The following is a 14,847-nucleotide window of genomic DNA, read 5'->3' on the forward strand; positions in this document are numbered from 1 at the left end:
TGACCATCCAGGAATGACTGCCCCACCTGGGGATCCATCCCATATACAATCACCAAACCCAGACACTTTTGTGGATGCCAAGAAGTGCTTGCAGACAGAAACCTGTTATAGCTGTCTCCAGAGAGGCCTCACCAGTGCCTGACTTATACAGAAGTGGATGCTCACCATCATCTATTGGACTGAACACAGAGTCCCAAGTGAAAGAGCTAGAGAAATGACCCAAGGAGGTGAAGATGTTGCAGCCCCATAGGAACAACAATATGAACCAATCAGTACCCCCAGAGCTCCCTGGGACTAAACGACCAACCAAAGAGTACACATGGTGGGACAGCTGCATATGTAGCAGAGGATGGCCTTGTTGGTAATCAATGGGAGGAGAGGCCCTTGGTCCTGTGAAGGTTCTATGCGCCAGTGTAGGGGAATGCCAGGGCCAGGAAGCAGGAGTGAGTGGGTTGGTGAGCAGGGGGAGGAGGGGAGATGGGGGTTTCAGAGGGGAAACCAGAAAAGGGGATAATATTTGAAATGTAAATAAAGAAAATATCTAATAAAAAATAAAATAAAATGATACCCCTCCAAAAAGGAGGAGGGGGAGGAGGAGGAGGAGGAGGAGGAGGAGGAAGAAGAAGAAGAAGAAGAAGAAGAAGAAGAAGAAGAAGAAGAAGAAGAAGAAGAAGAAGAAGAAGAAGAAGAAGAAGAGGAAGAGGAAGAGGAAGAGGAAGAGGAAGAGGAGGAGGAGGAGGAGGAAAAAGAAGAAGAGGAAGAAGAAGAGGAAGAAGAAGAAGAAGAAGAAGAAGAAGAAGAAGAAGAAGAAGAAGAAGAAGAAGAAGAAGAAGAAGAGGAAGAAGAAGAAGAAGAAGAAGAAGAAGAAGAAGAAGAATCTAATGAATATGAGGAGGGTAGAGCATTGGGGAGGCCAAATGACACATTTCCTATCACAACTCATGGTGGACCAGATGATAGTTTCATAGTATTTTCCCCAAAAGGGGAACTGTGTCAAAAACAATATGTCAGACTTTCTTGAGGTTGGAAACCCTTCATTACTGCAGATGTGTTTCAGAAGGTTCTAGTGCTGTAGCTTCTGAAACAACATAACTGCAGCTTTGAGAATATTTAACCACACAGGGACATTTTGTCTATCAGCAGACCCAGTGAGCTACCAAGATGCAGCTGTTAGTTTCCGTGGTTCGACCATATTTAACTGTTTGCCTATGCAGTGGTCTGTTGTGTCCACTCTCTGGGACAGCAGGAGACTTTTTTTAGATGGAGAGCATTCTTGCCATGTAGTCTAATATAGGTTTGTATATTAAAACGTATAAAAGGCAACAGTGTATCCCATGTGTTTCTTGGGTGACAATACTATTCTGAGCCTGGAAGTCTGCTTGTTAGCTGCCTGAAAACCTGCCAACACTAGCTTTTCTGTCTTCCAGTGTTCTCTCTTTCCTCTGATCTGGACAGTCTAACCATCTCACACTCAGCAAGCCCTATCAGTTACTTTCCTCATTATTCTTAACCCTACCATTGTAACCCTAAATTTTTTTAAATTTCAAATAGACATTTCCTCATCCAATACACTCTAATCGTGGTTTCCCTGCCTCCCGGATCCTCCTCACTGCCCATCCACTAAATCCACATTTTCTTTCTCTCTCTGTCTCTTGGCTGGTCATGAATTTAAAGACATGAAAGGGGGAAGGGGGGGTCTACAAACCCCAAAGGGGCCTGACAGGTATGGGTTTCAGACCGCTATCTTGTGCTGCTGGGTTTCAAACTCTCATGATCGGGTTAATTTTAACCTTTAAAATCCGCTCTTTGCAGACATACTGACGCTGTTAAAGTAATAAATAACCCAGAGAGTGTCTCGCTTAGCTTATCACAATGCTTACCTGGAAGGCATCACATCAGAGAGTGACCTCCAGACAGAATCTGCTGCTGTCCTTCACAGCCACCCAGAGACACCACAATTGGAATGACTGCTTTGCAGGGGCACTTTGAGGGTTTTGTTTGGTTGTTTTGTGTTTGTGTTTGTGTTTGTGGTCTCTTCCCCAGACATGTGGAGTGGTATTTCAGTACATTTACTCTGGATCAGCCTCATTTTAACTCAAATGAGCCCTGGTTCCATTCAGTGAGCCACATTTTTGCCTTTCACATTCACAAATACATATTTGAAATCGTTTAATATAATGTTTTGTCCAAAACATACTACTAGCTACAAATTAAAGGTAACCCAATTTAAAGCATAGAGGGAAAACGAACTCATTTTACAGAACCCAAGCAGACGGTAGTAAGTGAAGTACTATGCACACACTGGTAAGATCAACAAGAAAGACAGAATATTTTGATACTGTATTTGGATATGCTATGGCTTCTGCTTAAATAGCCAGATGCCAACTAGTCTCATTGAGGTCAGATTACTTGATCCTTTGCTTAATCATCTAATCCACTAATATAGTGAGCACCTTACAGTAAACACACACCCAAACTTCCTGCACATTTGCTATAAATTTTTACAGTGAGTTCTGTCACCGGACACATTTTTGTTTGGTTTTGTTTTCTTTAAATTATTGCGTAGGACACTGTGGTTTGTTGTTGTTGTTGTTGTTTTGTTTACTTAGTTTTCTCTTGAAACGAGATTTAGAAAAACAAGAATAAAAAATAAATTGTTTAATTCTGGTAGTGATATAAAACTTCACATCTAAAATATGTTACTGCTTGCTCTCATATTTACTTTATCACATATCACTTTAGGTTTGTTTAATTCTGTCATCTGAATATGTGTAATATAGTTAAATAAATAACCCAGCTCAGATTGCTTTGAAGGAGTCAAAGTATATAAATGCATGCATATAAACACGATTAGCAATACATAAATACATCTTAGTAAAAAAGCATATTTATTATGAAGATATTTTTCTTCTTACAAGCTTCACCAGTGCATGTTTTACCTCCTTGTTCCTCAGACTGTAGATCAGCGGATTTAACATGGGAATCACTGTGGTGTAAAACACTGAGGTCACTTTTTCGTGGATGATGGAACCATTAGAAGCAGGTTTCAGATACATGGACATGAGAGAGCCATAAAATATAAGAACAGCTGTCAGGTGGGAACTGCAGGTGCTGAAGGCTTTGGACCTGCCTTCTTTCGAGTGGATGCGGAGGATGCTGGACAGAATGAACCCATATGAAATGACTATTGTCAGGCTGGTGGCTATCATGTTAAATCCACCAATGACAAAGATCAAAAGTTCGTCAATGTAAGTGCTGGAGCAGGAGAGTTGAATAAGTGGAACAATGTCACAGAAATAGTGTTTAATGATGTTGGATTTGCAGAAAGATAACCTTAATATACATCCCCCATGAATCACAGCATCAGTAAAGCCCACTGAAAAGACAGCAGCCACCAGCAGAGAACAGACCCGAGGCGACATGATGACAGCATAGAGCAGTGGACTGCAGATGGCCACATAGCGATCATAGGCCATGGCTGCCAACATGTAGCATTCAGAGATGACAAAAATACAGAAAAAGAACAGCTGAGCCATACAATCAGAATATGAGATAGCTTTATCCCTGCTTAAAAACCCCACCAGCATTTTGGGGGTAACAACAGAAGAGTAGCAGAAATCTAAAAAAGACAAACTACTGAGGAAATAATACATGGGGGTATGAAGTTGAGAGTTCAGCTTGATGACTGCAATCATGCCAAGATTTCCCACCATTGTGACTATGTAAATCCCCAAGAAGAGGCAGAAAAGGGGCAGCTGGAGCGCTGGCTCCTCAGTTAATCCCAACAGGAGGAACTCAGTCACTGTGGAGTGATTCCTTATGCTCATTCTTCTCTGAGAAATGTGTAAAGAGGAGAAAAAATTTTCCAAATGGTTGAGAATCCCAGTTGCTCTCTGGTCTTCCAGAGCCCAGGTGTTTCTAGCTGTAAAAACAAAGTCTTGTGTCATAAAATTCAAAGGGTAGGTATGCACTTTGGAAAGTTGGTACCCACCCTCCTACCACCAACTTTTAGGAACCACCAATACAATTCACCATCTCCTCTTATGCTTCCTCCTGGTAAAGGACAAAACATTCCACCCCAGATTTTGGGACAGGGGTGATTCTAGGGAAATTGAAGGCATTCTCCTGAGGACTATATAGCATAAAATATTTCCAAATGTATTTAGTAATAGGCCCATTGGACGTGATAGATCGATTAGATAGATAGGTAAGTAGATACATGCATACATACATACATACATACATACATACATACATACATGGGAAACAAGTTCTCCTGCATGTGGTTTTCAGTACTTTAAATGTGACTTTAAATGGTTTCCCTGATAGGAAGTTTATTCTTCTCATACTTAATGAGTGATGGGAGATTTTTGACTACACAAAGCTATTTCAGCTTTTTTTTATCTCAACTACTGTCTGGGCTAAGACTTTTTCCTCATTTCCACTATTGGAACATCAGCACCCCAAATATCTGTATCTCTGCCTGGAGGCTTCCAAACAGGATTTCTTGTCTATTCCTGTCCTCTCATGAAGACATAAAATGGTGCCATTCTGGAGTGGCTAGCCCCCCAGGTCAAGCAAGGCCTGTCTCTGAGATCTGACTACTTTTTCTTTAGTTTTTGTGCTGACCACAGCTCTGTGTGAACTCTCAGTACATGTGAGTTCTGGGCTTGTATCTATCATTTTCCCAACCTGTGTGGTTCCATGGCTCTTCAAGAAGCTGTTCTTTTCTGGTTTCCAATCAGTTACTAATATTAATATTAAGGACACTTTATTTGGCTACCTGAACTTCCAAAGATGGAAGAAATTCTTGTTTCCCAGAACCCTTTATCTTTCAGAAGAAAGGAAACTTAATGACATTCAACAGGTGTTCTCTTAGTGAGGTTCAATTCTATGAAGCATTCCTCTTTTGTATCATGAGCAAATGGGGGTACTCAATTGCCCTTGGCCTGTTCCTTTCCCATTATTCCTTACCAGTTAGGCTACATATACGCAGAGTACTATTGCTGACTGTCCAGACAGACAAATAAAAGGGACATTCAACAAGATTCATATTCTTGGGTTTTATTTCACCTTTAATCTCACGGATGTTTTCATACCCATTTTTAATCTGTCCTAAGTGTCATAAACACACTAACAATTCCCAATACATATCTAACCCTCCCCCACATGCCCCTGATCTTTCTAGTCTTTCTATCAAAGTGAAATGTCTCTCATACTCCCTATTTCTTCTTTTGTTCTAGAGTCCTACATATTTCTGTCTTCTGTTCAAGCCAGGTAGTTCTCTTTTTTATTTGTCCTAATTCCAGTGGAAATTCCACATTTATGTCCTTTCTACTCAAAATGGTCCTTTGGCCATCAAGATCAGCATCACTTGGAAACCTGCTAGGACAAATCTTTGAATAAATAGTGTATTTCACACTTATGGGGCATAGTGAATAAAAGTAACCAAAATTAAAGTGCTCAGTAGCCACTTATAGATAAAGGCCACTCTATTGTAAATACATACTTTTCTAAATCTCAGGTCTCATTATGAATACAGAGGATAACAAGAGAAAACTAAAAATAGTTTTTTTTCCATGTCTCTAAGACTTATAAGGAAGTCACTGATGCAAAATGTTGTCTTTGTGAAGTTTTTATGTACAAAATTTAGAAATACTGCCAAGCATTGTTGTATAAATAAGAACAAAATTATGAACAGATTCTAATATCGTAAATTTTGAAAAGTATGTTTTGAAGCTCAGCTAATGGCATTTTCTCTCTTCTCTCTTCTCTCCACTCCTGCCACTGACTCGGTTGGGCACAAATATACTAAGACTCTGGAGCTCATGGGGGCGATTGTGAGTAGATTGTAGGCCATGTTTTAATAGTCATATGATATGAGCATCAGAATTCTGAAACTCACCTTCTTCTTCCTCCTGGTAGCTTTAGGTAAGAGTCTCTTCTCTTTCCCTACTCCTCTAAGAAGCAAATATGGGTTAACTATACCTTCTTCCTTAGCTCTCTAAACAACAGATAATAAGGTGCTGAGAGTTCTTAGTTCAAGCATGTTTTAAATTAGAAATATAAAGACAAGTCATCCCTGGGGTTTCTTTTCTCCTGGGGTACAGCAGCCTGTGTATTTGTAAGATCTGGTCCCAAGCTGCACTACACATCATCTCATGCATCCACCATAGATTAGGCACACTGTGCAAGGCTTCCAAACACTCCCCTAGAGCACTGGCAATCCACTGGGTCCATAGGCTGCCCAACACATACCCTGCTGGGATACACTGCTCAATAATGAAGCATCCTAGGGAGCATCTATGTGTTCATAGGTGTTGTTTGACCTCAGAAATGGAAAACCTCATTACTATAGAGTATAGGAGATTACAAAGTATGCCATTAAAGGTAGAGTGAGTTTGATTAAGCTGGAGGGATATGATATATTTGGGCTATAGACGAGGATGTGAACACAGAAAGTAAGACACAGGAAACAAAAGAATGTCTAAAGGACATCAGGAAGGTTGAGTGGTTCCTGGATAAAGGAACTGGTTCCATGTTTCCAGATCTAATAGGCATAAAAGCAACATGCCCTAAGGATCCACAGACTTGGCCTCTGGTTCCTAGTCATGGATCTCTGGGATATCTGGCAGAATGCTTCACGATCTTTGGATGAGCCTTTTTTTGGTGACCTTAAACAGTACAAGTACTTGAAACTTCTGAAATGTCAAGGAAAAAATAAATCTGGCTTGGGGGATATTTATGATGTATCTTATAATTAGTTGTGAATTGTCTATTACATTAAAACGAGAATCTCTAGGACATAGAGAAAAAGAAATAAATGCATTGTGGCCCTTATTTTTGTTACTTTGGTGTTAAACTATACTCTGAAATCAACCTATATTCTTGGGAAACATGCCTTTGGGTTCATCCATTATCTCCTTAACTGTCTACTCTTTGAGGTAACATACCTGTAAAACTTCTTCCAACACACACACACACACACACAAATCTAGATTCTACATGTGAAGGAAAACATGCAGTATTTGTTTCAGAGTCTGGATCATTTTGTTTAACAAAACCCTCTCATTCTATCAAGTTTCCTACAAATACTCTTTTTTTTTCACAGCTGAGAAAAACCCAGTTTTATGTGTACCATTTTTTCTTCACCCATGTATGTCTTGATAGACACGTGGGCTGGTTCTAGTTCTTAAGTATTATAAGAAGTGCTGCAATAAACAGTGATGTACATGCTCTTTGTACTATATGAAATATGCTCAAGCTGAATCATATTGTATGCAGGCTTTTGTTCCCTCAGGAAACTCCATCGGAATATTAACAGTGACCACACCAGTTCACACTCACGCAAGGAGTACATAACTGCTGCTCTCTCCCCCAAGGCTTGCCGGGGTTTGCTACGTGCTTTTTTAGTAATGGCCCTTCAGACAAGGTAGGGAAATAAATGGTCTTTAAAATCAGTTTTAACCTGTGTTTTCTTGGTGACTACAGATGCTGATAACTGTTTCAAGCATTTATTTGCCCTTTGAATATTTCCATTTGAAAGGCACAAACTTAGTAACCATCATCTGGAACGGTTGGTTTCCAAGGACACTTGTTGACTGGAGGGTATGCGATTACCAGTGTTTGCATTTTGAGTTTCTTCATATGTTCCAAATCCCTTGCCTAATGTTTAGTTGGAAAAGCTTTTGTTTTTCCATTTTGTAGAGTGTCATTCCATTCTGGTGATGTTTTTCTTTGCTAAAAGTGTGTTGGTTTTGTTTTGTTTTGTTTTATTTTATTTTATTTCATTCAACAGTCATTAGGATCTCATCAGTTCTTGGGATTGTGAGAGTTTCAGAAAGTTCGTGCCTCTGCATGTATCTTAAAATGCTTCTCTCTGGCTCTTTTGGTGTTTCCAGTTTTATATTAGGGTCTTGGCCCACTTTGAATTAATTTTTATACAAAGAGAATAACATCAAGTTACAGTTATTCTTCTACATGAATATATCTAATTTTCCCAGCACCGTTTGTTGAGGAATCACTTTCTTTCCAAGGTATATTTCTGATGATTTTATCAATGTTAGGTGTCTGTAATTGTGAGAATTTATTCCTGGCCCTCTATTCTACTCCCTTGGTCTACATGTCTGTTTTTGTGTTCAATACCATGGCTCTGTGATATAATTTGAGATCAGATATTATGGTACTTTAAGAATCATGCTTCTGCACCTGAAAAAATGTTCAGCATCCTTAATCATCAGGGAAATGCAAATCAAAACAACCCTGAGATTCCATCTCACACCAGTCAGAATGGCTAAGATCAAAAATTCAGGTGACAGCAGATGCTGGTGAGGATGTGGAGAAAGAGGAACACTCATCCATTGTTGGTGGGATTGCAAGCTTGTACAACCACTCTGGAAATCAGTCTGGTGGTTCCTCAGAAAATTGGACATAGTACTACCGGAGGATCCCGCAATACCTCTCCTGGGCATATATCCAGAAGATGTTCCAACTGGTAAGAAGGACACATGCTCCACTATGTTCATAGCAGCCCTATTTATAATAGCCAGAAGCTGGAAAGAACCCAGATGCCCCTCAACAGAGGAATGGATACAAAAAATGTGGTACATTTACACAATGGAGTACTACTCAGCTATTAAAAAGAATGAATTTATGAAATTCCTAGGCAAATGGTTGGACCTGGAGGGCATCATGCTGAGTGAGGTAACACAATCACAAAAGAACTCAAATGATATGTACTCACTGATAAGTGGATATTAGCCCAGAAACTTAGTATACCGAGATATAAGATACAATTTGCAAAACACATGAAACTCGAGAAGAACGAAGACCAAAGTGTGGACTCTTTGCCCCTTCTTAGAATTGGAAACAATCACCCATGGAAGGAGTTACAGAGACAAAGTTTGGAGCTGAGACAAAAGGATGGACCATCTAGAGACTGCCATATCCAGGGATCCATCCCATAATTAGCCTTCAAACGATGACACCATTACATACACTAGCAAGCGTTTGCTGAAAGGACCATGATATAGCTGTCTCTTCTGAGACTAGGCCAGAGCCTAGCAAACAAAGAAGTGGATGTTCACAGTCAGCTAGTGGATGGATCACAGGGCCCCCAATGGAGGAGCTAGAGAAAGTACCCAAGGAGCTAAAGGGATCTGCAACCCTGCAGGTGCAACAACATTATGAACTAACCAGTACCCCGGATCTCTTGACTCTAGCTGCATATGTATCAAAAGATGGCCTAGTCAGCCATCACTGGAAAGAGAGGCCCATTGGACATGCAAACTTTATATGCCCCAGTACAGGGGACCGCCAGGGCCAAAAAATGGGAATGGGTGGGTAGGGAAGTTGGGGGGGAGGGTATGGGGGACTTTGGGGATAGCATTGGAAATGTAACTGAGGAAAATACGTAATAAAAAAAATTTTTTTAAAAACCAAAAAGAAAAGAATCATGCTTCTGTTTAAGGTTGCTTTAGTTATCCAAGGTCCATATGAACTTTAGGGTTGTTTTTCTTGTTCTGTGAATAAAGCCATAGGAATCTTGATGAGGATTGTACTGAGGTAGTAGAATATTTTCACTATTATTGCTGTTTGTACAGTATTAGTCCATCTATAAGGAAGGACAGTCTTACCATCTTCAAATGTCTTCTTCAATCTCTTTTCTCCCTCTCCCTCTCCCTCTCCCTCTCCCTCTCTGCCTCTCCCTCTCTCTCTCTCTCTGTCTCTCTCTCTGTCTCTCTCTCTGTCTCTCTCTCCCTCTTCTCTTCTCTTCTCTTCTCTTCTCTTCCTTCCCCTTCTCCTTCTTCTCTCTCTCTCTCTCTCTCTCTCTCTCTCTCTCTCTCTCTCTCTCTCTCTCGTTTCAGTATCTTAAATTTTGCCTTGTAGATAGATCTTTCACTGCCTCAGTTAGGTTATTTGTAGGTGATTTTTAAGCTACAGTAAGTGGGATCTTTTTCAGAAAGTCATGATTGGTATGTAAAAAAATTTTTTTTAAAACTTCTGATTTTGTATTTTGATTTTTACATCCTGCTAGTTTAACATGTTATCATGTCTGAGAGTCTTTTGGTCATGTCTTCAAGATCTTCTAAGTACAAAATCATGTTATCTGAAAAGATTTATCTTTGCCTTCTTCCTTTTTTTATTGGCCTTGGTATTTGTTCTATGGAATTGGATGCTCTAACATTTGAAATATTTGTATTTGCAATTGTTGAGGAATTGCTTTCTGTATTATGATGTGCTGGTGTCAGATATCATAACAGTTTGCCTCTGTACTGCTAACTTCCATTTGCTTGATAGATTCCCTATCAACCTCTGACATGATATTTTACTTTTATTTATGTGTATGTATGTGTTCCTGCATGAGTTTATGTGCACCACTTAAGTATATGTGCCAGAAAATTGAAAGTCACCTCATGTGGATGGTGGCAACCAAACCCAGGTCCTCTGCAAGAGCAGTTAGGGCTCCTAACTGCAGAGCCACCTCTCCAGTCTTGAGTGTCTGACTCTTACTCTATGACTTTGTCTGTGAGGTTATCTTCTGGGAGACAACAGGCAGGTGATAATTGTTTTTTAATTCAGTCAACTATTCTGCATTTCTGTTTATTGATTATTTGGGGCCATTGCATTTAAACATATTACTAAGATATGTTTATTAATTCTTTTAATTTTATTGGTTGCTTTTCTTCTTTCCCTTATATTAAAAAGAAAAAAATTAACTTAAGTAATGAAAGATTGTAAAGACTGCTGTGTCCTGGAAAAGACTGAGACATAACAAAAAAAAAGGAACAAAAAAATGGGGGAAAAAAGAACAATTTCTCAATAATGAAAGTATTCAAAAATGAAATTAAATAAAGATAATAGGGACCTTAAAAATAAAACAAAATTTTTCAAAATAATCAAAATGATAAACTCAAAATGTCACTAAAAGCTTAGCAGAGAGAAACAGGAGGCATGGAGAAAAAAAGAAAAGAAAAAGATGAGGAAAATGTGAAGAAAATAGATTACCAAATATTGAAACTATCATGTGAACAAAACTAAAGGCATATGTGAAGAAAGAAAAAGAAAGATGTGCAATAAAGGAAAGTTACCACTAAAGGTATAGTCAGAGAATTGCAATAGCAAAAATACATAGAAGGAAAGGAGGGAGGGAGGGAGGGAGGGAGGGAGGGAGGGAGGGAGGGAGGGAGGGAGGGAGGGAGGGAGGGAGGGAGGGATGTGTAGGTGCTGATTCCTTTTGGGCCTTTGGAACTTGGAGAGTGGTGTCAGTTACATTCATAAGCAGGGAAGGGTGTAGTTGAGCTTGGAAGCCCCTGTCTTTCCTGGAGAGTGGTGTCAGTTACATGCGTAGGCAGGGAAGGGTGTAGTTGAGCTTGGAAGCTCTTTGCTGTCTTTTCTGTAGCTTCTGCAGCATCTGTGCCATCATTGGACAAGTGTCTGATGTTCTCCAGAGCAGTTTATCTTTTGCTCCATGCCTTCTGTTTCTCTCTGCTACACATTTAGTGATATTTTGAGTTTAGTCACTTTAGCCACTTCCCTTCTTTGCACACCAGGACTTTGGATGGCTATCCTTGGCTCTGCAGTCTGTGAGCTGGGCAGGTTCTGCCACACACCAGCCAGAGCTATTCCAGGTCAGACTCCTTGGAGTGACCCAGCTGGAGAGTATGTCCCAGGTGGGAGCACAGAAGCCACCAGATCACTGAGGTCTGTACATGTGAAGCACCTTTCTGGATAACCTCAAGATTTCTGAAGTGTTGAAGTACTCATCACCCTGCTAGAGCAATGCAGCTTCAGTGTTCCTGAGCTCTACATCAGGCCTGGCTATTAAACTACAATGTCATTCCCAGCCACTGAGATCTACTCCAGGTCACTAAGGGCAGGCAGGGTTGTGCACTTCACTGTGCACTGATGCTTCAACGTGTCAGTGGCCAGCAGTCCTCCTTTCCACACTCCTAGGATGCCTCTCACCCAGGAACTGAGGCAGATTCAATTCTAGCTCCCTGACTCACATCTGTTCCTTATTCCCAAGCCCCCAAGGAACTGAGTTTTAATAAAAGATTCTCTCTCTTGATGGCACCCACCTACAGTGCTCTGGTGACATAATTGAATTTCTCTCCACTGTCTTGCCCTCTGAAGGAAGCACATTCTATCAACTTGATTTGAGGAGTGTGAGGGCAGTGAGCTTGTTCTACACAGAGGACGGCCAGTCTCTCTTCACCAGGACACCTGGCTGTTTGCCTGAGGCTTGTGCGTCTGTTCCCTGGCTGTGGAGCTGCACAGATCAGCTTCCTCTTTCTGACAAGTCGCTCATCTTTTTCTCAGCCATTGTAGTCACTGCTTTTCTGAATCTCTGAAGCTCTTCCTCTCTCGCTCTTAGCAATAGAGTCTACTGTTTCTTATGCTACTCTTCTCATTATTTGGGTACATAGAGGAAACCTCTAGTTTTGTCATCGTTTATTTCAAATGTTTTTCCAACATATTTTTATCACCGTATTAGTGTTCTCTTGAGAACTATGGAATATATGGGATATATATGGGATTTGCTTATAGGCTGTGGTTCAACCAAGCTAACAATGGCTGTCTATCAATGGAAGTTCACAAGGCTGCATGTCACAGCTGGTCTTCAGTATCCACCTGAATCCTGAAGAAGTAGTCTCCAATGCCAGTGAAGGAATGAACTTGCTAATGAGAGTGAGAGCAAGCAAGCAAAGAGAGCAAGGTTCCTTCTTCCAAGTCCTTTATATGGGCTGCAGGCAGAAGGTGTGGCTCCAATTAAAGGTAGATCTCCCCACCCCAAAATGATGTAGATTGAAAGTGGATATCCCTGCTTCCGATGATTTAGTTACGAAAAAAATAAATCCCACACAGGTTTACCCAGACACTAGGTTTTAGTTATTTCTAGATTTAGTCAAGTTGACAATCAAGAATAGCCACCAGAGTCACATAACTTCACTCAACCGAACGCCTCCCACATTCTCTCCTCTTCAGATACATCCAACGTCATGTCCTTCCTTCTCTTTCCTTCCTTCTCTCTCTAAAAAATAAAAGAAGTGAAAATGTAAACAAAACATTATAAAATACTCTAAGACCAAAACAGAGAGAGAGAGAGAGAGAGCACTTGCAATTCTATTTCGGGTGGCCAAGTACTCCTGGGCTTGAAGGTCACCCTGGAGTGTGAGTGATATACCTGAATGACACACCATTCGCACAAACTGGTTTCCCCTTTCCCAGCAGATACGCACTGCAGCTAGCTTCTTGGTTAGGGTCAGGGCCCTGTGTCCGTGTCCCTTCCCAGTGCTGGGATTTTGTCTGGTCTGTGGAATTCTATGCAGGTCTTGAGCATGCCTACAACATCTTGGTGAGCTCGTTTATGAATAAGTCCTGTTGTATGTTGAAGGCACTGTTTCCTGGATGTCTCCTCTCCTCCCATTCTTACATTAACACGATATGTCATTTGTTTTCTTGATTATGGCCACTCTTATTGGAATAGAATGAAATCTCAAAGTAGTGTTAATGTGCATTTCTCTGATAGCTATGGATGTTGAACATTTATATGTGTTTCTCAGTCATTTATGTTTCATCTTTTGAAAACTCTCTGCTCAGTTCTAGACCTCATATTTTATCAAGTTGTTTGTTTTCTCAATACTCAGGGTTTGGGGTTGTTAGATTTTTATAGGGTTTTTTGTTTGTTTGTTTTTGGGTTTTGGGGGGGTTTTTTGCTTCCTTAAATATTCTAGACATTAACCCTCTACCAGATTATAATTTTCCCATTCTATAAGCAGCTGTAATTCTTTAATAATGGTCTCCTTTGCTCTACAGAAGCTTTTTAGTTTTATAAGGTCCCATTTACTAATTGTTGGTGTTAACAGCTATGTAAACAGAACCTTCTTTCATGTGTCAAAGATTTCAAGAAGTCAATTCTGTCTTTGTAAACAAACAGGTGACTTACGGACATATTTAAAATACAGTTGGGAGTATGCTACGTGAGTCAATTATTGTAAGAGCATCAAATACAATCTGAGATTCCTGGCAGCATGTATATGGTCTGGTAAATGTGATGCCTCCTGTTCCTGTTCAGCTTGGTGTCATCTCTGAAACCTCCAAAAGCCATATCCCAGTAAGTACAAACGCAAGACTTATGCTGAGAATTGTCTACACCCACATCAAGATGACCCAAGTTCCCACGAGCATCTTCTCCCATGATCTCCTTCTAGAGAGTAGCTAGGATTCAGAGCAAAGCACACAATCCAGTCATGTGAGAATGCAAGCGAAAGTGACCTTGAGAGTCCTAGAGTTCCTAAGGAAGTCAAAGAAAGGTTAAACACAGATACTGGGTTAGTCCACAGACTCAACTAGTAAACACCAATGCTGGAAAACAGCAGGGGGAAAATCTATATCTGTACTTAACAAAATGAAATTGGATATGCACGATTAGATTTATTATAAAGGACGAAAAGACCTTGTGCACACAGATAAGCCCTAGAGAAGCCAAGAGAGTTAAGCACTCAGCTGACCTCTTCAATGGGATGAGTCACGTAGCTGTTCTTCCTGGAATGCCAAGAGCGATGTCGTTTTACAACCTGGCGATCCTTTTGCTCTCTGTTGAGACAGGCTCTGCCCCTATCTCCTGGAATTTATGTTTTTACTTATCCTAGACTCTTTCCCCCTAAATCTTGAGCATTGCTTTTAGGCCATAAAATCCATTTTTTTAAATATTTTCTTTATATACATTTCAAATGCTATCCCCAAAGTTCCCTATATCCTCCCTCCACCCTGCTCCCTTACCCACCCACTCCCGCTTCTTGGCCCTGGCATTCCCCTGTACTGGGGCATATCGAGTTTGCAATA

The 14,847-nt window shown here is 40.5% G+C and overlaps 1 protein-coding gene across 1 annotated transcript; it reads right to left on the bottom strand.

Moving 5' to 3' along the window:
* Positions 1 to 2,891: 2,891 nt before the first annotated feature.
* Positions 2,892 to 9,388, bottom strand: Or8d4 (olfactory receptor family 8 subfamily D member 4). The gene is made up of 2 exons (XM_021173149.1): positions 9,375 to 9,388; positions 2,892 to 3,831 (listed from the first exon to the last, which is right to left on the bottom strand). Exons 1-2 carry the CDS (start codon positions 9,386 to 9,388, stop codon positions 2,892 to 2,894), a joined length of 954 nt encoding a protein of 317 aa, XP_021028808.1.
* Between the last annotated feature and the right edge of the window lie 5,459 nt (positions 9,389 to 14,847).

The sequence above is a fragment of the Mus caroli genome, unplaced genomic scaffold (genome assembly GCF_978045245.1).
Source record: "Mus caroli unplaced genomic scaffold, Mus_caroli_1 scaffold_11, whole genome shotgun sequence".
NCBI lineage: Eukaryota > Metazoa > Chordata > Mammalia > Rodentia > Muridae > Mus > Mus caroli.